This window comes from Engraulis encrasicolus, chromosome 4, assembly GCF_034702125.1.
Source record: "Engraulis encrasicolus isolate BLACKSEA-1 chromosome 4, IST_EnEncr_1.0, whole genome shotgun sequence".
NCBI classification, from domain to species: Eukaryota; Metazoa; Chordata; class Actinopteri; order Clupeiformes; family Engraulidae; genus Engraulis; species Engraulis encrasicolus.
The window spans coordinates 31,102,959-31,123,928 of NC_085860.1; the positions used below are offsets into that span (position 1 = coordinate 31,102,959).

Genomic DNA, 20,970 nt, shown 5'->3' on the forward strand with positions numbered 1-20,970 from the left:
AGCACCTTAGGCCACCTTGACCTGAAAAGATAAAGATTCCCTGTTGTTAACGTAGGCCTATTTTCTAAAGGTAGATATAGATATATATGCATGCCTGTTTTAAATTAACAACCGGTCAAATGCTGGTGAAAATTCAGGTTCTTAATTCATTCGCCAGTTATATTTTCTTTGTTTTGTTTTTACTTTGTTACAGTTTTTGCCTAGGCTACTGCTTAAACACAATAGGCCGATGCTTAAACCAAAGTAGCATATTGTTCAGTTGTTGGTACTATAACTTAAACACATGCTGCTTTACCTTAATCAAAAGTCAAGCATTACACTTTCAGCTGGTATCTTTGCAAAGCACTTGCTCCTTTACGCAACACACACACTCCGGCTGTCTGCACACCATTTTATACACTTTGTTCAAAAGTAAATTCTCAGAGTGTCATTGTGAAAACACGTCTGTTAAAAAAACAAAACACACTGGATGTATGACGAGATTTAGACACAGACAATAAAACACATGCACCGTTTTCAACCATTTGATGATCTGGTTATTAGGCCCATGTCCCCCGGCACTGTTGAGTTTTAGCAACTTCTGAATGTGTGCTCTGGGGTTGAGTTTGATGTAGGCCTACAGTACAATGCAAAAAAATACAGTACAATGCAAAAAAAGTGTTGTGTTCAGGAAGTCTTTCCAACGTTTTACCTGTCAGGGCAATCACTGTGTGTCAAGCAGTACAAAATATCTTGGGCATATTATCGCTGACAAGTTGGAAGATGATGCTGACATGTAGGCCTACAGACAGGGACAAGTGTAGTGTATGCCAAACATGTTTGTAAGATTTCAAGAAGGTTACACAGGCCTGCACAAATAGTCAAAATGTCATCAACATGTTTTAAACAACCTGGAATTACATTACTCAAAATTTTGAAGCATTTTAACCTTCTTATTGCACGTTCAACATGAATTCGGACATTGGCGAGACGGCGGGTTCTTGTGACTTCATGTTCTGATAGTTGTGCATCCACGTGTAAGTGCTGGAATAGCCAATGTCACTCCTGGAGGAAGAACATCTCCAATTGTGAATCCCCGGTCTGTCAAAATCTGATCACCAAAAATCAAATGTGACAGAAATCCACAGTTTTTTGTGATAAAAATGTCACTAGCTCTGGCTACAAACAGTTTTGACACAATACATCACAAAACCATTGGGGGGCTATGCAATAGAGGACTTTGTAGGTGTTGTGATGCTTATAGTTGCTGTATGTTTTTGCTCTTTTCCCCAAGTTCTTCGGTCTTTGGACAAATATTTCAGTGCAATCTATGATGCATGTTGCATTGGGATAGTGTTCAAGAAAACTTGAGGGTCTTACTCTATTCAGAGTGTCTCGAGGGAGCCAAAAAAAAGATTTTCCCTTGGGAAAGTGTTGCTCTCCACATTGCGAACATATCACAGGCTGTAGTTCTGCTGATCCCAAATCTGTGAACATTAAGCCAAGCCGAAGCCTCATTAGGACCAGCAGTAGCTGTTCATGGACTGTTAGTTTGAACGTCTTCGACTGTGGAAGAAAGCCAATGATGGTGTTCAAAAGTTGCCAAAAGCTGATGATGTCTAGTCCAATGTAAAATTTTGACACTTTATCATCCATGTCATGAGCTGACAGTGATGGTGTAGGATCTGTTTGTGTGCTTGCATCTTTTGTTGACTTCATCGAACAATAATCATGATCACTACGCTCTGGCCACTGAGTGCCAACATCACATTGGTGTGGAGACAGACTATCCTCCAAGCTATGCCCTACTTCGGTATCAGAATTTGTCACAGGAGGCTCATCACATGGTCTCTCTGTTGGGGGCTGGAGACATCTCCTCTTTGTGGGTGGTCTTCCACATGATAGTGCTTTCTGAGAATAAATATGAGAAGGAACAAAAAACACCAACAGCTTTTAAAACAGTTAATTACAACGCCACTGTCCTACAGAACACTTTAAATGTCACTTCACATTGCATTATATTACAATTAGCAGATGTAGACTCTTGCATGGAATAATAAGACACAAGTGTTGAAAGGCAATTTAGTTACATAAAAGCAGTGCCTTAAGGAGAGAAAGCATAACAACTTAGAGTCAAGAACAAAGTTTTTTTTTTTTTTTTAGCCTAGATTAAAAAGTAGTGGCAGATGGGAGAGAGTCTAACGTCTGGAGGCAAATCGCTCCAAAAGTACTTTAACAACATACGGTTAAGGTAATTAAGAAAAAAACACTGAAGTTATTTGTTAAATACATGTAAACTTACACTATATTCATATCCCATATTATGGGATATGGGTGTTCCTGCGTTGGTCTGCCGTCAGGGAAGTGTACTCCACACACCTAAGGAGGGTGGGATAAGATGCGATAAAAAATATAATTGACTGTTACACATGAAACAGAAAATTATCTTTGCCATGGCTGCAGTCATTCTCACAGACATTAGACAAAATACAGGACAAAGCAAGACATGTACACTGAGGTTGGATAGCGAAAATTCTTTTGTTGAGGAAGGGTTACAGACATGGGTGTAATTTTCAGTCTGGGTGTTGGGGGACATGTCCATAGGCCTACCACTTTTGAGATTAACCTAGCTTGTCCCCGTCACTTTATTTCCAATAAAATGCCAAACATTATTACAAATACAAACATGGTGGTCGATTTATGAGATGAAAATAAAATTGGGCTAGGTTATGGACAAAACAAAAGCTACCAAAACCTAGCCTGACTTATTGAAGTCAGTCACACGACCTGGCTGGCTTTGCCAAAACTCCGCTAGCATAACAAAAGAATTAGCTAAATTGCCAGGGTCACATTTCCATTTCAAAGGGCACACATACACAAATAATCGTAAATAATCACACAAATGTACCATGGCACACAGCACAGATAACCATGGGGCTCATGGTGCTACCAAAACCTAGCCTGACTTCTTATTAAAGTCAGTGTAACCTGGCTAGCCTTGCCAAAACTCCGCTAGCATAACAAAAGAATTAGCTAAGTTGCCAGGGTCACATTTTCATTTCAAAGGGCACACACGTACACAAATAATCGAAAATAAGCACACAAATGTACCATGACACACAGAACAGATAACCATGGGGCTCATGGTGCTCTTCCCACTCCTGGGGAAACTTAGGTATTAATGAAAGAATGCTAAATAATCGTAACTAGCGTTAGCTAGCCAAGCCAAATAATTGTTGCCACCAGTTTATGTTACATAGACACTGGCTTACAATAGGCCTACTTAACTACACTAACCACCTAGAAATAAAAATACATACCATTGAATACTTGTTTGGGGGCAAAGTCCTTTCGGTGTACGTTTTTAATCCATATCTTGCGAATGTCTTCATCCTCAGCACGGCCGGGGAAGCGGTGTACACCGTAGGGCACACAACAAGGACAATCCTCTTTAAACTGTGGACTATGAAGCGCACATACGCTCTTTTTCCACATTTTTAGCGTTCTGCTGTTATTGTGACATCCGATTACGGCACACGTTAGTCCAGATCCAGACATATTTGTACAAAGATGATGTGAAAGTCAGGAACTTCATACGCTTCAATGGCATACAGACTGAGACTCCCAACGGAGTTCGCTCCCGGACGTGCGGTCCCCGGTGTTTCTATCACTCCCGGACTTGCGGTCCCCACCCGATTATATTTCACGTATTATCATATACTGCCACATACAAACAATTTAGGGTTAGGTTTAGGTTTAGGGTTAGGGTTAGGGTTAGGGTTAGGTTTAGGGTTAGGGTTAAGGTTAGGGTTAGGTTTAGGGTTAGGGTTAAGGTTAGGGTTAGAAACAAAAAACTAACATCAACAAGATAACTGGCTCCGTAATATGGCGGTGGTACCGTTAGTCTGGCTAGTGGGAGCGAGATGAAATGGGAGTGTAATGAGATGGGAGCGTGAATCTGGGAATCGCTTCAATTACGAGTTTACGTCAGGGAGCACTTCAGTAATGGCTCTACTTCCGGTTATTTCCTCTGATCGGTGTATAAAGATCTATGGTGGCTTCGCACTAGTAGCCTTCTCTGCGTAATAGAAGCGCAATGTCTTCAACCTTACGCTCGAACGCCGGCTGATGTGATTGGCTGAGCACATTTGTGTGTCAAATACCGTCAGGACAGTCTCAAAAATCCACACACAAATACAATGGAAGTCACAAATATGTATAGGGTTTGCGAATATATGTAGACCGGTTTGCAAATTAATAGAACTGCGCTGGCATTTGTGAATGGGGTTACATTCATTTGTGCATCATGAATTATATTTGTGAATATTGTTACATTTGTTTGTGGATCATGAAATGTATGAATTATATTTGTGAATGTCATTACTTTTGTTTGTGGATCACGAAATATATTGGTGAGTGGTGTGACATTCATTTCTTAATATTGATACTGTTCTCTCTCCATACTCTACAGCCCATATTTGTATGGACACGTAATCACAGCAGCGACAGCCAGATTTGTCATGGAAACCCCTTCCACAAAGATTTTTGCTCTTTTGCAAAGATTCAGACATGTACTCCTGCACAATGGAAGACAGATTTGAGACTAAACATTGATTCTCCCTGCTAAACATGTACAACCAGCCAATAGTTAGAATTTGTGATGTAATTTTATTGGGCACGGACTTAAAATAGTAGTTATAATTAAATGTTAAGGTAAGTTCAAATTAAATGTAAATTAAATGCATAAATGCGTCAGTTTTTCTTCAAGGTGCTGTTATCTGAAGTATGATTGAGAGTGTTAAGTCCAATTTATGCTCATGACACAGACCCTTTGGATGTGTAAAATCTGCCTCTGCCTAGCACTACGCCCCCAATGCATGTGTCGATGTGCAAATCAAAAAGTTTCTAACTATTCATCAAGTAGTAGTACCTGTGAGTGTAAATGAAGCTGCGCAGAACACTGGCACTCCCTGCTGGTGTGGAATGGTAATGCAGGATATGGTAATGTGATATTGTCAGAGACGATTCATCAAGAGGAGACATATCAAAATGAATCCCACTTGTTGCACTAGTGACGACTTATCTTGGTTACCATATTGAAAATCTTTGTAATATTGTGTGGTGTGTTGTGTCTTGTCTGATGAAGGGCATGCTGCCCGAACCAAAACGGGATATTGGTGTGCGGACTTTATTTTCAGTTTTCATATGACTTTGCTGGTCCTAGACCCATGACTTTTTTTTTGAGTCGGATGTGCGTGTTTTTCCTTGATATTGTGTGGTGTGTTGTGTCCCTGCAGTTCCTGGAGCTGTGGAGAGGTAATGCAGGATGTGCTAACATGGTACTGTGTGTGTGGTGTGTTGTATCCCAGTTGAATGTGCTAACATGGTACTGTGTGTGTGGTGTGTTGTGTCCCTCTCCCTGCAGTGACGCTGTTCCTGGAGCTGTGGAAGCGTCGTCAGGCGCGTCTTGAGTACGAGTGGGACCTGGTGGACTTTGAGGAGGAGCAGCAGCAGCTGCAGCTCAGGCCCGAGTACGAGATCAAATGCCAGAAGAGACGCCTCAACCGCATCACACAGGTAGGCACGCATGCACACACACACACACACACACACACACACACACACACACACACACACACACACACACACACACACACACACACACACACACACACTTACATATTATCGACACTAACACATTTACTCCACACACATTTCTCTCTCTCTCTCTCTCTCTCTCACACACACACACACACACACACACACACACACACACACACACACACACACACACACACACACACACACACACACACACACACACACACACACGTACGTGTAATTATGTCCATATAGTTCCTTTATACATTTATATAAAGAATTCGTAAACATTTTAAGAATACTGTATTGTCTGACTGACATTGTCAGTTGTGCTAATGTGACGAAAATAATGTATATGTATAATGCTAGATTTTGTAAAGATGCTGTAATATGTCCATTACTTGTGGTTCTGATTACAGTGTAAGAAAGAAAAGGGGACATTAATAATATCCCTTAGACTAACTGTTAATGGACAATATACTAGTATATGATATGAGAAATATATGATATGAGAAAACAAAGAGTGCCGTTACATGCCAGGAATATTGGTAACACTTTATAATAATGTTCCTTAGTAAAGACTCAGTAAATAATTAACTAATGATGAATAAAACATTAACAAATGTTTTTATTATTAACTAAGCTTTATTAATGCTTTATAAAATATCTACAAATGATATATTCAAGATTTTACACACCTTATAACAGACTATTTTATTCATTTACAAGCAACTTGTAAATGTTTGATAAATATGAAATATTAACATAACATGTCCTAGTCATTTACCAGCATTTGTTTACATTTCCTAATCATTTACAAACGTTTGTTAATGTTTTGTTCATCAATAGTTAATTATTTATTAAGTCTTTATAATGCTTTTTTGCATCCATTATTCTAAAGTGTTACCGGAATATTCCGATTTTAAACAGAATGGTGACAGTGTTCGACTTCAGCACACGTGTCATGTAAACTCTTTATTCAATCCGAATGTGGCCGTGTCCTGGAAATATTCTGGTTACAGAACGCTGTTGCACACATGTCAATGTGAATACACTATTGCGTACTGTAACTTGTTTTAAACCAAACGCTGACAATACTTTGTTTGAAAGCGGACTTCCCTGTGCATGTAACTGCGCTCAATGTGTGTTGTGATGTGAAGGAGATGGAGCTGGTCCTGGACCGCTCGGCAGCAGATGTGGTGGGCAAGCTGTGCATATGCTGGAGCACAGTGGTGCTGTGGGTAAGACCAGAAGGAGAGGTCTGCAGGGGATCGCAGGCCTGGCCATGTGTGACCATGTGTGTACTGTACCGTGTCTTTTTGAGTGTGTCTCGGTCACCCGCTAGAGAGCATGGCGACCACAGCCTGGTTGGCATGCTGGCAGCACCCACAGTGTGTGTGTGTGTGTGTGTGTTTCTGTGTGTTTGGGATAGTGGGGGGTCTAGGTTGTGGGAAAAGGAGAATACTCACTCATGGATCATGCATGTCTGTGAGTATTTGATGAGCAAGGTCTGCATTTGAAATCAGTTTTCTGGTGAATCATGGGAGTGCCATACTGGGTCTCATTCTACTTTGTGTTAGAAATACAATGTAGTATGGATATAAAGCAGTTTTGAAAATATTCCAAAATATCCACTTCCCTTGAGAGAAAGTTTGTCCTCAAACAGAACCCCTATTGACAACAAAGTTTCTGCAAATGTACACTGGAAAATGTAACTTTCTAAGTTTACTCAACTCAACTCAACGCTTAACTCAGCTTGAGGCTGTCTCGAGTTGAGTTAGCGTTCAAACTTAAGGCAGCAAGACAATTTACTTGTTTACGTTTATCTGGCTGCAATGTTTTACAGTGTATTTTTTGAGACCAGCGATTGCTGAACGAATAGTCGGGGATCTGCACAAGGGGATAGATGTGAGATGAGCTCAGTCACAAGCTAGTATAGACGGTCCGGCCAAGGCAGGCAGCAGCCTCGTCTGGGGTGAATTTCTCAAAACCAAAGTTGCTTACTACATTAGCTACTTTGTTGTTTTCAATGCATTTTCCCATTGGCAACTACCGAAGTTGCTAACAGGCTAACAACTTCTCTTTTGAGAAACTCACCCCAGACCGTCTGACGCACCTGAAGGCCCTGGGGGAAATGACTGGTGGTGGTGCTGGTGGGTTGCCAGTGGTGCTGGCTGACTGGTTGAGGCCTACTGTAACGTCCGTGTGCCGCTCACTGACCAATGGCTGCTTCTTGTCTCGTTGTTGGTTTTGATTTTTTCACCTGGGTAGGAGATGGAGCCTTACTTACCCCTAACCAGCCAGTGTGTGCGCAACTGCCTGTCCGGAGTCACCGTTTTGTTCTGGGTGAGCACTGCATCTTTCTTCATCTTTTCCCATTCAGCACACCTCATCCACACCTCGTTCACTATTGTCCCTACTATGATCAGTCATCATCTCACTCTCTCACTCATCATCTGTGAAGATGTTCGTTCTGTGTGCAGCACTGTACTACCAAGGTAAACCAACTCACTGACAATTTGTGATTATTTGTATAGCTTAAGCACATGTTAATAATTATTTATGTCTATTGCCATGTGACCAGCTGCTCACTATCAGTATGCAGTGCTGCAGCTATTCATACCAGTCATTATCATACATCATTCTATCTATCTTACATTCTATTAAAGCTTCTTTCATGGTACCAGACATTTATCGTGCACAGTCATATTTGAGAGGGACTCTCAGCACAAACCTCTTTGAGAACACAGGTAAGAATGGGCCCTTGCAGGGGAACAATTCTCCAGGCTCAGCCTGATCAGACTGTGATACCCCGCCAGTCTTAAGGCAGACTGCAGCGCACCATGTGGGCATGTGTGGATGCATGGCCGGCTTGAGTTCTGGAGTGTGATCTTGTATGTTGTTGCAATTTTGGGTAAGGAAGAACTGCACACTGATGATGAGCTCCCCTTTAAATCCATTTTTATTTCGTTTTTCTTTTTATGACGTTTCGGGTCACTACAGCCTTTCCTCAGACTGAACAATGGCCGAAACGTCACAGAAATAAAAATTGATTGAAAGGGAGGTCATCTGTGTGCGTTTCTTCCTTACCCTACAACTTCACGTTTGAAGCCTGCACCCGGCTAAAATAAATTGATTGTGCGTGAGATCTGACTGGGATACAATGCAATTTAGACCTGTGCTGATTGTGGCCAGTGCTAGATATGCTCTATCAGACCTGATCTATGCTGATGACATGCATCCAGGGTCGTTTTAAAGTGTTTAAATATTTAAACAGGCTATTGATTTTGGCTTGCCCACTAATAGGCTCTGTAAGACGTGGTGAAGCCATGAGCAAAATGGTCGACAAGATTAATGAACACATTACAATGTGCTGAAATAAAAGTGCTTCTGCTGTCTCAGATTAATTCATTCAGTGATGGGATAGAAACAAGCAATTCAAGGTTTCTGATTAACTCAAAAAAATGCCTTGAATGAGTGCTGATTTACAGTATCAATCATTCTTAATGTGTGTGAGTGTCACTGACAAGTACTCAGTGATAACACCAGACTTACGAGATCAGTGTCTGATAGAGCACCAGCCAGGGTTCAGTGTGTTCCAGTGTGTTTATTTTGATTATTTTGAATAAAAACAAGCATAACAAGTGCAACACTGCTCATTAGACAGACAAAAGACTTTCACTATGAAAACATAGATTAACAAAACTTCCTGTGATAATATAGAAACGTTGCATATGATTATAAAGGTCTCACTATCGGAAATGTCAGGCGGTCTTTGACTTTCAATTCAGCTGCTTAGACCGTCTTGTAAGCAGTGTTGCACCTTCTGATTGATTCACTGAGGTTGTGGGTGGTTGACATAATAGCAGCATACCCCCTCTCCATCCTCTCTCTTCATGCACAGTATATTTTGCAGTGTCACATGAACACTTGGAGAAAAGCACCAAATGCACTCAGTAGAATAGTGTTAATTTTTTCTCTCTTAGTGCTGAATAACTATTCAACATTAAGTCAAATTCAGGCCTTGGCCATGGCTCAAACAGCTAAGGCACCATACTGAACCAGTTTTGATTTCGGCCCGATGTCATTTCCCAGTCTGCCGCCATCTCTCTCTCCAAGTTGCTTCCTGTCACCATCTCACACTGACAAGGCATACAATCAAAATGTAACACTCTTCATAGATTCATAGTGTACTTGGTCTTTTTTCTCTTAAAATAAAAATAGCTGCAATATACTGTACGTAGTGTATATAAAACACAAAATACTGTGTGTGATCCTCTTAACATATCTGTGTGTCATTCCCACGTTGCGCCACCAGATAGCACTAATCATTGCCTCCATCATCGGGGTGATCGCATACCGGTTGGCGGTGTACGCCGCGTTCGCCAGTGCCATGCGGGACTCCCCGACCAATAAGATCCAGCTGGTGGGCTCGGTCATCACGCCGCAGCTGGCCACCTCCGTCACCGCCTCCTGCATCAACTTCGTCATCATCATGATCCTCAACTTCTTCTACGAGCGCGTCGCCATCTGGATCACCGACCTGGGTGAGACAGAGTGAAACTCCCATTGTCAAAGTGTCATACATAGCACACAGTGCACACAACGGAACAATATTTGAAGGCTTTATTTGCAAAACGGTGTACCTCCATTTTATAGAATGTTGGGAAATTGACATTTTTGTATTGGGCATTCCATTGAAATGCATTGCAAAATGCATTTTATATAGCTTAAAAAAGTATGTTCTCAAAATATTTGAATGGTAAGAATTCACACATACCGTAGGTGATATGTCATTTCCAATAATAAAATGCAAAAGTCAAAAAATGGAGATACACCGTTTTGCAAATAAACCCTTCATTTACACTATGCCTCACCTGTGTAAGGGGCAGCCCAAAAAGTGCCCCAAGGGAGCACCAGAGGTCAAGCTCAGTTTACCTCTGTCATAGAGGAGAATGGGAGACATACTGATACACTTGCAAGGATCAATCAGTCATTCAAGCAAATAGCACTTGATAGAAAAACAGTTCATTACACTTCAAATTTCCTTTGACCATCCATCAATCATCCCTCCATCCATGTATTTAGCATCAATTCACCTATCCACCCATCAACTATCTATCTACTTATCCTCTATCTCAGTGGTTTTCAACCTTTTTTGAGCTAAGTCACACCATTTTTTTAGGACAAAATGCCACGGCACACCACCATTTGTGAATGTTAACTGAAATGGCATGGCATTACACTTAGCTGACGCTTTTGTATCCAAAGCGACTTGCATTTATTTATGTTCAGGGTATTGGTTACCGCCCTTGTAGCAATATGGGGTTAGGTGCCTTGCTCAAGGGCCTTCAGCCATGGATGAAGGTGCCGGTAAGGGAGGGATTTGAACCTGCAGCTCTCTGATCTAAAGGCCAGCGCCATAACCGCTGAGCCATGGCTGCTCACTGAAAATACTGGAAACCCCCATTGCCTATATTAACATTGTACATTCTATAATTTTCCATGGCACGCTAGATGCTCTCTCTTGACACACTAGCGTGTCCCCGGCACAGTGGTTGAAAAACACAGCTCTATCTGTCACACGCCTCTTGTTTTTTAACCCCTGTTCTCCTCTGCTCCGCTTCTCAGAGATCCCCAAGACCCATCTCGAGTATGAGAACAGGCTGACGGTGAAGATGTTCTTCTTCCAGTTCGTCAACTACTACTCCTCCTGCTTCTATGTGGCCTTCTTCAAGGGCAAGTTCGTGGGTTATCCCGGCGACTACGCCTACATGTTCAACAACAAGCTGAGCGGCCTGAGGAACGAGGAGGTACTGCAGCGCCCTCTGCTGGTTATATCGTGTGGCAAATCAGGACATGTTGAATGCTGATACAGTTTTGACCTGCTACACAAAAGCGAGTGTGTGTGTGTGTGTGTGTGTGTGTGTGTGTGTGTGTGTGTGTGTGTGTGTGTGTGTGTGTGTGTGTGTGTGTGTGTGTGTGTGTGTGTGTGTGTGTGTGTGTGTGTGTGTGTGTGTGTGTGTGTGAGAGAGAGACCCGTTAAAAATTATTCATTACTAAAAAATATTCTCTCTGCCTCGACATACTGTAATAAGCTAGTCAAACCTGTATGGTCCTAAAGTCTCACTTGGATAAGACTAAAAACAACCAAAAATCACAGTATGTCAAAATACCAAACTAAATTAAGGTCCAGTATGTCCATATGTTGTGTGTTGTTTCACCATTTGAACTGATACTAAAGATGATGACATATAGAGTAAAGATCTCTTGGCGCATTTCTTCCGCAAAGTTTTATAAATGAGGCCCCTAGATATTTTGCACATGACATTGGCACTGTGATGGTGCTGTGTGTGTTTTGTGTGGTGTGTAACCCGGGTGTCTCATGTTGTGTGGTGTTTCAGCAGAGTCCTCTGCTGGTTATGTTGTGTGGCAAATCAGGACATATTGTTGAATGCTGTTGAATACAGTTTTGACCTGCTACACAAATGTCTGTGTATTTGTGGTGCTGTGTGTATGTGTGTGTGTGTGTGTTTTGTGTGGTGTGTGTTGTGCAGTGTGACCCGGGTGGCTGTCTGATCGAGCTGACTACCCAGCTGGTGATCGTGATGACAGGCAAGCAGGCGTGGGGGAATATCCAGGAGGCCCTGGTGCCGTGAGTACGATCTCTTCACTTAGTTCACTTTTCGCTGCTTATGCCCGATTCGGACGGGACTTTTATTACCTATGGACCCCCGGTAATTTGGAATAATTACGGAGAATGTCTGAGTACTTAGTCCTGTGCGAATGTGCCATGTCCGCGATTTGTGAGGTAATAATTCCGCCGAGAATTACCTACTGTATTTCGGCGAAACACAGACGTCCTGGGGTAATTTCACATAGGCGCGCCGTCTATACCCCCTTGTAATGTCTGTGAATTGAGTAAATAAAATACGTTTATTAATCCCGTCCGAATGCGCCCCGAGAAATCACGGAGGTCTGGGGGTAATTGCGAATTACCAGGGGTCCATAGGTAATATTTATCCCGTGCGAATCGGGCTTATGACACATTTTCACGCCTTTTGTGTGTTTCCCAAACCTCACATACAATTTCAGCTATTGCTCTCACAAAAAGCAAAATGAAAATACAGGATTCCAATTCAAACATTCTTACATGTACTGTATTTCCATATGCAGAAAACATGTACAATGTCATAAAACAACTGCTTAAATTATTTCCCTTTAGATGATGATGTGGCATAAAAACATATACAACACTTGGTGCCATGAGTGCCACCTCTAAATTATTAGCTTATTTGACACGGGCCATGTAGGAGAGTTCCAATACCAGAGTTAGCTACAAAGCTAATTTGTATCTGTATCTGTGTCAAACAAACACATTAAAACATGGACAATACATGCCCTACTATTACAAAAGTACACACTATATGCAGTCACATCACACAAACACATATCACAATTTATCTTCCAATGACTAATTTTACAATGGCGTGGACTGAGCATACTTGTACAATGTCATTCCTAACATGACTTAAAAACTAACATTTTAACTAAATTCACAATAGAAAACAAGCACTATCATAAAATGTCATAAAATGTAAAAGCAGGTGTCATAAACACATAAAGACTTGTATACAGTGCCCGCCGCCCATGCATCAGTTTGCATAATAATTGGATAATGGAAGGCTTTGAAAAGCAGTGAAATATTAACACAGAATTACAACCTTGATAAGATAAAAATGCATATGGACGATCATGATTGCAAGCAACAGGCCATCTTCAAAATATTTTCCCAACATGACCTTGTTGCTTTTGTCAGAAAACATCAGATGACTGGATCTTATGTGATAACATAATGGCCATGCACTCTATGCTGTCTAGGTTATGGAATTTAAGTGTGTTTCAAAAACAAACCAACACCATTCACATACAGAACTGAATAATAGCAATGTCATTTTTCATTTTTAATGTGTGTGTGCGTGTGTGTGTGTGTGTGTGTGTGTGTGTGTGTGCGTGCGTGCGTGCGTGCGTGCGTGCGTGCGTGCGTGCGTGTGTGTGTGTGTGTGTGTGTGTGTGTGTGTGTGTGTGTGTGTGTGTGTGTGTGTGTGTGTGTGCATACATGTGCTTGTGTATTCCTCAGGTGGATGAAGAACTGGTGGGTGAGCAGGAGTGCCCGTAACCACCCTGAGAGCCTGTACAGCCGCTGGGAGCAGGACCACGACCTCCAGAACTTCAGCCAGCTAGGACTCTTCTACGAGTACCTGGAGATGGGTAGGAATACACACACACACACACACACACACACACACACACACACACACACACACACACACACACACACACACACACACACACACACACACCTGGCCCCCTGCATCTTCTGTTTAGGTGTGAGAATGGATAGACACACACACACACACACACACCTGCAACACAAGAAAGCTTTTTTCTCGCCGCTAGATTAAGATGTATTCTCCTGCTTGTCAGCACTTTGTTCAACTGTTATTATTGTTGTAAAAATGCTCTACAAATAAACATGCCTTGACCTGACTTGACTCACTCTCTCTCTCTCTCTCTCTCTCTCTCTCTCTCTCTCTCTCTCTCTCTCTCTCTCTCTCTCTCTGTCTGTCTGTCTGTCTGTCTGTCTGTCTGTCTGTCTGTCTGTCTGTGTCTCCCTCCTCTCTCCCTCTCCCTCTCCATCTCTCTCTCCCTCTCCAGCTCTCTCTCTCTCTCTCTCTCTCTCTCTCTCTCTCTCTCTCTCTCTCTTCTCTCCATCACCCCTGCACAGTGATCCAGTTTGGCTTCATTACCCTGTTCGTGGCGTCCTTCCCGCTGGCTCCGCTGCTGGCGCTGCTCAACAACATCCTGGAGGTGCGCGTGGACGCCTGGAAGCTCACCACCCAGTTCAGACGGCCCATCGCCGCCAAGGCCCACAGCATCGGAGCCTGGGAGGAGATACTCCACATGATAGCTGTCTTCTCAGTCGTCACCAATGTGAGTAGAGCGAGAGAGACAGAGAGAGAGAGAGAGTGAGTGAGTGAGTGAGTGAGGGAGTGAGTGAGTGAGTGAGTGAGTGAGTGAGTGAGTGAGTGAGTGAGTGAGTGAGTGAGTGAGTGAGTGAGTGAGTGAGTGAGTGAGTGAGTGAGTGAGTGAGTGAGGCTCACAGCATCTGAACCTCGGAGGAAATGCAGTAGTACACATGATAGCCATGTTCTCATTTGTCTCCAACGTGGGAAGAGGTTTCTCCCGGCTCTAGAGAGAGAGAGAGGGAGAGAGAGGCCAAGGCCCACAGCATCGGAGTCTGGCAGGGGAAACTTCATATGATAACTGTGTTTTCACCAAAGTGAGTGCTGAGAACAGCTAGCAACATTAGAGAATAGAGTAGTTCCAGTTAATAGAGTATTTTGCTCTCTCTCTCTCTCTCTGTCTGTCTCTCTCTCTCTCTCTCTCCTTTTCTCTCTCCCTCCGATCCCTCATGCAGGCCTTCATTGTGGCCTTCACATCAGACATGATCCCGCGGCTGGTCTACCTGTACGCATATCACGACGGCGACTCGCCCACCATGCAGGGCTACATCAACAACAGCCTGTCTATCTTCAACATCAGCCAGATCCCCATAGACAACCAGCCCGAGCCCGGGGAGAACCCAGGCTGGTTCAACGCCTCAGACACCACCACCTGCAGGTATGGTGCAGCAGTGTGTGTGTATGTTGTTGTCGATTCCGACCTGGGGTCCGTTTCTCGATTCTTGTCGTTGCTAACCGTCTTGTCTTACCGTTCCCTTGGATTTAGTGGTGACCGTCGCTGTTGAAAGGGAGTTGAGTCGCTCTTACGAAGGACGTAGCTACTGTCGTTAGCAAAGACGCTTTCGAGATACGGACCCCAGAAGTCCTTTGCCAATCCTTCCCCTTTCTCTCCCCACTTGTTTCCTGTCTCACTCTCAAACTGTCCTATCTCAAATAAAGGCAAACAAAAAACAAAAAAATATCTTCCAAAAAATATTTTGTCAGAAAAATGTAGAAATTCCGTTAGCTGCTGCCTAACCACGTCATATAATAGCTCATTAGTTATTTTTAGCTGAAGTTCAACTTCTGTTTTGATGTCTTTGATGCCCTCGGTGTGTGTGTATGTGTGTGTGTGTGTCTTTATCAAAGGCTGAAAGAGAGAACTTACTGTAAAGCGGCTTTGAGTACCTTGAAAAGCGCTATATAAATCAGATGTACTATTATTATTACTTTTAGAACCACTTTTGCTGCTTTCACCGCTTGCTCTTCCATACAAAGTCAATTACTTCCACCTCTTTTGACGCTTTTACCGCCATTTCTGTTCTGCCATTTCTACAAGTAATTGATTTGATGCCATAATCTGCATACCCATACAGTGACAATACGAGTACATCTGTTTTAATCTCATGGCTTCATCTTTGTCTTTGTTCATCTGTAATTGGACATACCCTGAGGACACACACTACTACACTACTATGTTTTACATGCTGCATTGTGTCCTGTGTTAAGGTACCGTGACTACCGCTACCCTCCTGGCCATGAGAAGGAGTACCATCACACCATGCAGTTCTGGCACATCATCGCTGCCAAACTGGCTTTCATCATCATCATGGAGGTAAACACAAACAAACAAACCAACCAACAAACAAACAAACACTAAACTCACTCCTTTTTTTTTACATATTGTTTTTGTACTTATGTATTTTGCTTTTCCACCCTTCTTTAAATGCAGTACATGCTCTGAATGGAAATGCTCTGTCAGAAATTCCCACTTGTAACTCTTGACTGATTAACCTGAATAAATGTCATGGGTGGAAAAAAAACGTTTCATACTGAAGTTACATACCAGCCCGGCAGGGCACTGGGTTACTATGCCGGCGACCCGGGTTCGATTCCGGCGCAGGTCATTTGCCGATTCCCCCATGAACAGAGCAGGCACATGACAAAGAGAAGCCTACAGTATGCCATGTATAGTACACAACAAAGTGGAGAGTTGGTTATCTGACCTAGAGCAGGGTTCCCAAACTTCACCATGACGAGGACCCCCATATACCGGTAGATTCCAGCCAAGGCCCCCTGACACGGGCCGTGCCACACAATTTCTTTCTGTACACTCTTTTTCACAACCATAGTCTCAATCTGTGTGTCAGTGGGCATTTTTAAAGTGGGTGTACGCGATTTGTGAGGTCATCAGCTTATCATGTCAACCCCCTTTTTGCATTCAAACGCAGAATTTTAATTTTTTAAACCTGACCTTAGGAGAAGTGGGTGGACTGCGTACCCCTGCGTACCGCGCCCACTACACCCCTGCTAGGTGTACACATAGCTTAACCCTATCCATTTCCACCTGTCTGTCCCCTCCTCCCTGTACAGCACGTGGCGTTCCTGGTGAAGTTCTTTGTGGCGTGGCTGATCCCGGATGTGCCGTCGGACGTGAAGGCGCGCGTGCGTCGCGAGCGCTACTTGATCCAGGAGTACCTGCAGAAGTACGAGCTGGCGAAGCTCAAGGAGCAGCTGTCCATCAACAACGGAGCCTGCACCTGCCCCGAAGACACAGCCCCGCCCCCCACCGCATGCACACCTGTGGACCCCCGGCTCTAGCCAAGGCTGACACACTCACACACATACACACACACACACACACACACATTTGCAACTTGCCTTTACCTGCTCCCCCTCCCTGCACTCCCGTGAACCCCTGACTTTAGCCAAGGCTGACACACACACATATACAAACACACACACACACACACACACACACACTTGCAGTGAATACCAGATATGCCTGCCCAGCTACTCCCACTACGTTTTGAGTAACCATGCCTCCCATTTTCTTTCATAACAGACGTCAGACGTCCCTCCCTCTCGCTCTCTCACACACACACACACACACACACACACACACACACACACACACACACACACACACACACACACACACACACACACACACACACACACACACACACACACACACACACACACACACACACGGCTGCTGCCAAATGCCAGGACCAGTGTGTCTCCCTTAAATACACCAAACCCCTTTCCCGCTGACCTGCATCGTTGCCTGTCTGTAAAGCTGTGCTGCCCTGTGCCAGTGACCGCTGTGGACCCTGCTGAAGATACACATGGAAGCTGAAGCGCCTCCTGTGATGTTAATATGCGTCTGAGCACCCCTCTCCCTCTGCCTCTCTAACCCTTGGCTGGGCTAACCGGCTGGCATTCTGCTCACCAAGCTAGCAACTCAACTCAGGATCACCATTTATCTGCAAGGGGATGCTATAGCACCCTGCCACCACCAGGGGGGAGCAGTCAGCTCCACTTCAATGCCGCTGTTGATTATATATTGACAAAAATGCATGTCTGCACTGCACACGTGCACATGCATTATTACACACACGCACGCACACACACACACACACACACACACACACACACACACTCACCTTTTCTGGTTCTTCTGCTGTCATTAGTTGCCTTATATCCTTGTGTGACCCCCACTGTGTCACATTGCCTTAACATAAATATGATGATACATTAGATATCAAGATAATATCTACACTTGTGATGCCACTAATAATGGGCATGAGAATGCTGAAGAAGGAAGGTACAAGAATCCAAACAGCTCTGTTTTTATTTCTTTTCCCCCCGCTGATTGGCTTCTGGGCCCAAACATAAAAATCATAGGATAGAAAATAGGACTTTTCTTATTTCCATTTTAGCAATCCTCCCATTTGGTTAAGTTTATTGTATGCCTACATTACATTTTCTGTCTTATTTGTTTCGTTTGAAAGTTGTTCAGCATGAAACTCTTCAAAGCTGATGATATTTCTAGGTTATGCGAGGAAAACAAATCTGATGTCACATTTGTCAGATCTGTCTACAGCCACTAATATTTACTTGTTTCCTTTCCCTTCTTTTGTACAGCAGCTCTCTGTGCTGTTGTTCATCCTAATCCACTATAATGCTCGACAGCGTAGATAGGAGGAGATAGAAGGTGGAGAGACAGTATTCTCATCTCACTAACGCTTTCCCTGAGTCCAGTAGCTTCCTTCCTGCATGTACATTCAGCACTTGTTAGCCAGAGATGCTTCAGATACTCAGCTCTTATCAGCCTACCAAAGATGACAGGCCGTTCTCACCTCCTCTTCCTCGTACAGTATCTAGGTAACTGTCCCTGTACGGTAGATACTAGCATGCTGGTTGTGTGCTTGGAAATACAACACTCAGTGAGTGTTGTCATGCAGACATAACAGAAGAAGACTTTTTTCTAAAAAAAAAAGTTTTACAAAGTGAACAAGTGATCATTTGTTATCATGGGAAAATGTTTTTTGTTGACTTAATTGATATTCTGTTTTATGCTATTTTTTAATTATTTTTTTAAATGTCAGCTTTAGAATCCTTTAAGAAAAAAAAAACGTTTCATTGAAAGTTTGTATGTGCCATAATATGGCTTTGATTCAGTATTGTTTTAGTGTTTTACACCGTCAAGTTCATTCGCTTAACAGTCACTGAAGTTTCTCAGAGACTACCTTTACTTCTGCAGAGGTTCATTACAAATGTGTGTACAAAACATGGAGCTCACATACAGTGTGCATCCTCAAGACGTTTCCTCAGCGCTAGTTTCTGGACAATTCACATGTCTCTTTCCAGACTTCTAAGGGTTGAAATGCGTTATCCCACAGGACGTACAAAGACAAAACTCAAACTGTGCATTTCAGATAAATGGGCCAGAAGCCATAGAAAACTTCATGTTATTGCATGCTTGGTTATGTAAAATGTATGTATGTATTTCTTTAGAAATGTCTGTCTTTACCTGCTTGTAATAATTGTCTGTGTCTGACTGTCTGTTCTGTCTGGTGTGTGGGTAAGAGACTGAGACAGAGAGGCTTGCGGCAATCAATCACTCCTTAAGCATGCCTTGTTGCTTGCACCTTGATTTGCCAAACCACTGGGCTTCACTCGCTGTCAGTCAGCGTCCTGAGTCCGTGTCTCCCTGTCTGTGTCTTGCCTCCGCCCTTGTCTCCTGCCTTGTTTTGCACACAGCACTTACAGAGAGAGCGTGGGGATATATTCCAAGGAGGTGCTTCAGTAGCAAAGCAGGTTAACCGTCTGGAGGTGGTGGTAAAACAACTATGGACCTGTAAACTGCATTGTTTTCAATAAATGATGCCTGTTGTAGGCAATCTATTAGCCAGTTTACCACTTTCTGCAGGTTAACGTAAGCCTGAAGAGCAGCCTTGATAGCATTGGTCAGTCAGAGATGAGAGTTGTAGCTAGCACTTGTTCCACCACAAGAAGAGCTATGTGTGCATGCCATGGACAAATGGCAATGTGTGCTATGCAAGTAATGATGATCTCTGAACCCTCTCTGGCGTGCCTGATCAGAGACAGCATAGCACTTGTTGGTGGGAGGAAAGCTACCCTGACTCAGCTGATGATGTTTTGAAGAGTAATAAGCAACCTGGATTCATACGTTATCCAGTGCCACATATTTCAAATGACCTGGTTTACCTGTCCAAGTCAACCAGGTGATTCACCCAATTAACTCTTGAACAGCCAATCGCCTGGTTGAATTGGACAGGTAAAACCAGGTCATTTGAAATATGTGACATTGGACCATAAACTAATGAATCCAGGTTGCCCATAGTTGGTTTTGACTCACTACCCCTTTGCCACTTGAAACTTGAGGGTTATATCATGGCATTACAGCTTTATATCGGAGCCAACTAGCGTGTGAAGCTCCCGTGCCTGCTCACTACGTAGTGTGTTAGTTTTATTATGATAGAAAAAAGGAAGATGAAGGATCTCTACTCTGCTGTCGTACAATACGACTGATAGGTCTATGTTCTCAAATAGTTCCTACTATGAAGGGAAACTTGGCCAAGCCACTGTTGCTGTTGACAGTGTGTTTGCTGTTCTAAACTGTATGCCTTGACTAAATAGATTATACAAACCCTTTCAATGCCTTATCTTAGACTCTCCATTGTTTTTTTTATTATTGTTATTGTTATTACTATTATTCATGACAATTCTTTACAGTTATTTAATTCCTTTATCTTTATTTTGGTTTTTAATGGGTTTAATGGCCCGTGAAGTGTTTATTTTGTTCTTGTTTGTCAAAGATTTAAATGAATCAGCAAGTCCTAGAAGAATGGCCTTATCCAAGTGAAGTTCTACAGTTCTAAGTTTTATCTTTTTCTTCGGATTGCACACAGCCTGTCGAAAATTTCGCTGTATTGTTTTGCTGTATAAGTATAAATGGTGTAACAAATAAATAAACAAATATTCTGCAAATGAAACATTCCTCATGATTATTTATTTGGCAGTGTATGTTGTTTTCTGATAACTACACAACTGTTTCAGTAATCAGACTGACTGT

General features: G+C 42.9%; 1 protein-coding gene across 4 annotated transcripts in view; it reads left to right on the top strand.

Moving 5' to 3' along the window:
• ano5a (anoctamin 5a) overlaps positions 1–20,878 on the top strand; it is a 58,346-nt gene extending 37,468 nt beyond the window's left edge. For 3 of the 4 annotated variants that reach the window (XM_063197153.1, XM_063197155.1, XM_063197157.1), the window contains 10 exons: positions 5,405–5,556; positions 6,741–6,821; positions 9,899–10,127; positions 11,212–11,393; positions 12,138–12,235; positions 13,721–13,851; positions 14,369–14,574; positions 15,062–15,264; positions 16,095–16,200; positions 16,959–20,878. In XM_063197153.1, the coding sequence (XP_063053223.1) occupies positions 5,405–5,556; positions 6,741–6,821; positions 9,899–10,127; positions 11,212–11,393; positions 12,138–12,235; positions 13,721–13,851; positions 14,369–14,574; positions 15,062–15,264; positions 16,095–16,200; positions 16,959–17,186 (1,616 nt within the window). In that variant the 3' untranslated portion in view covers positions 17,187–20,878. Of the gene's footprint in view, positions 1–5,404; positions 5,557–6,740; positions 6,822–7,851; positions 7,927–9,898; positions 10,128–11,211; positions 11,394–12,137; positions 12,236–13,720; positions 13,852–14,368; positions 14,575–15,061; positions 15,265–16,094; positions 16,201–16,958 lie in introns of all 4 variants that reach the window. The other variant, XM_063197154.1, reaches the window with a different exon arrangement.
• The last annotated feature ends 92 nt before the right edge of the window (positions 20,879–20,970 follow it).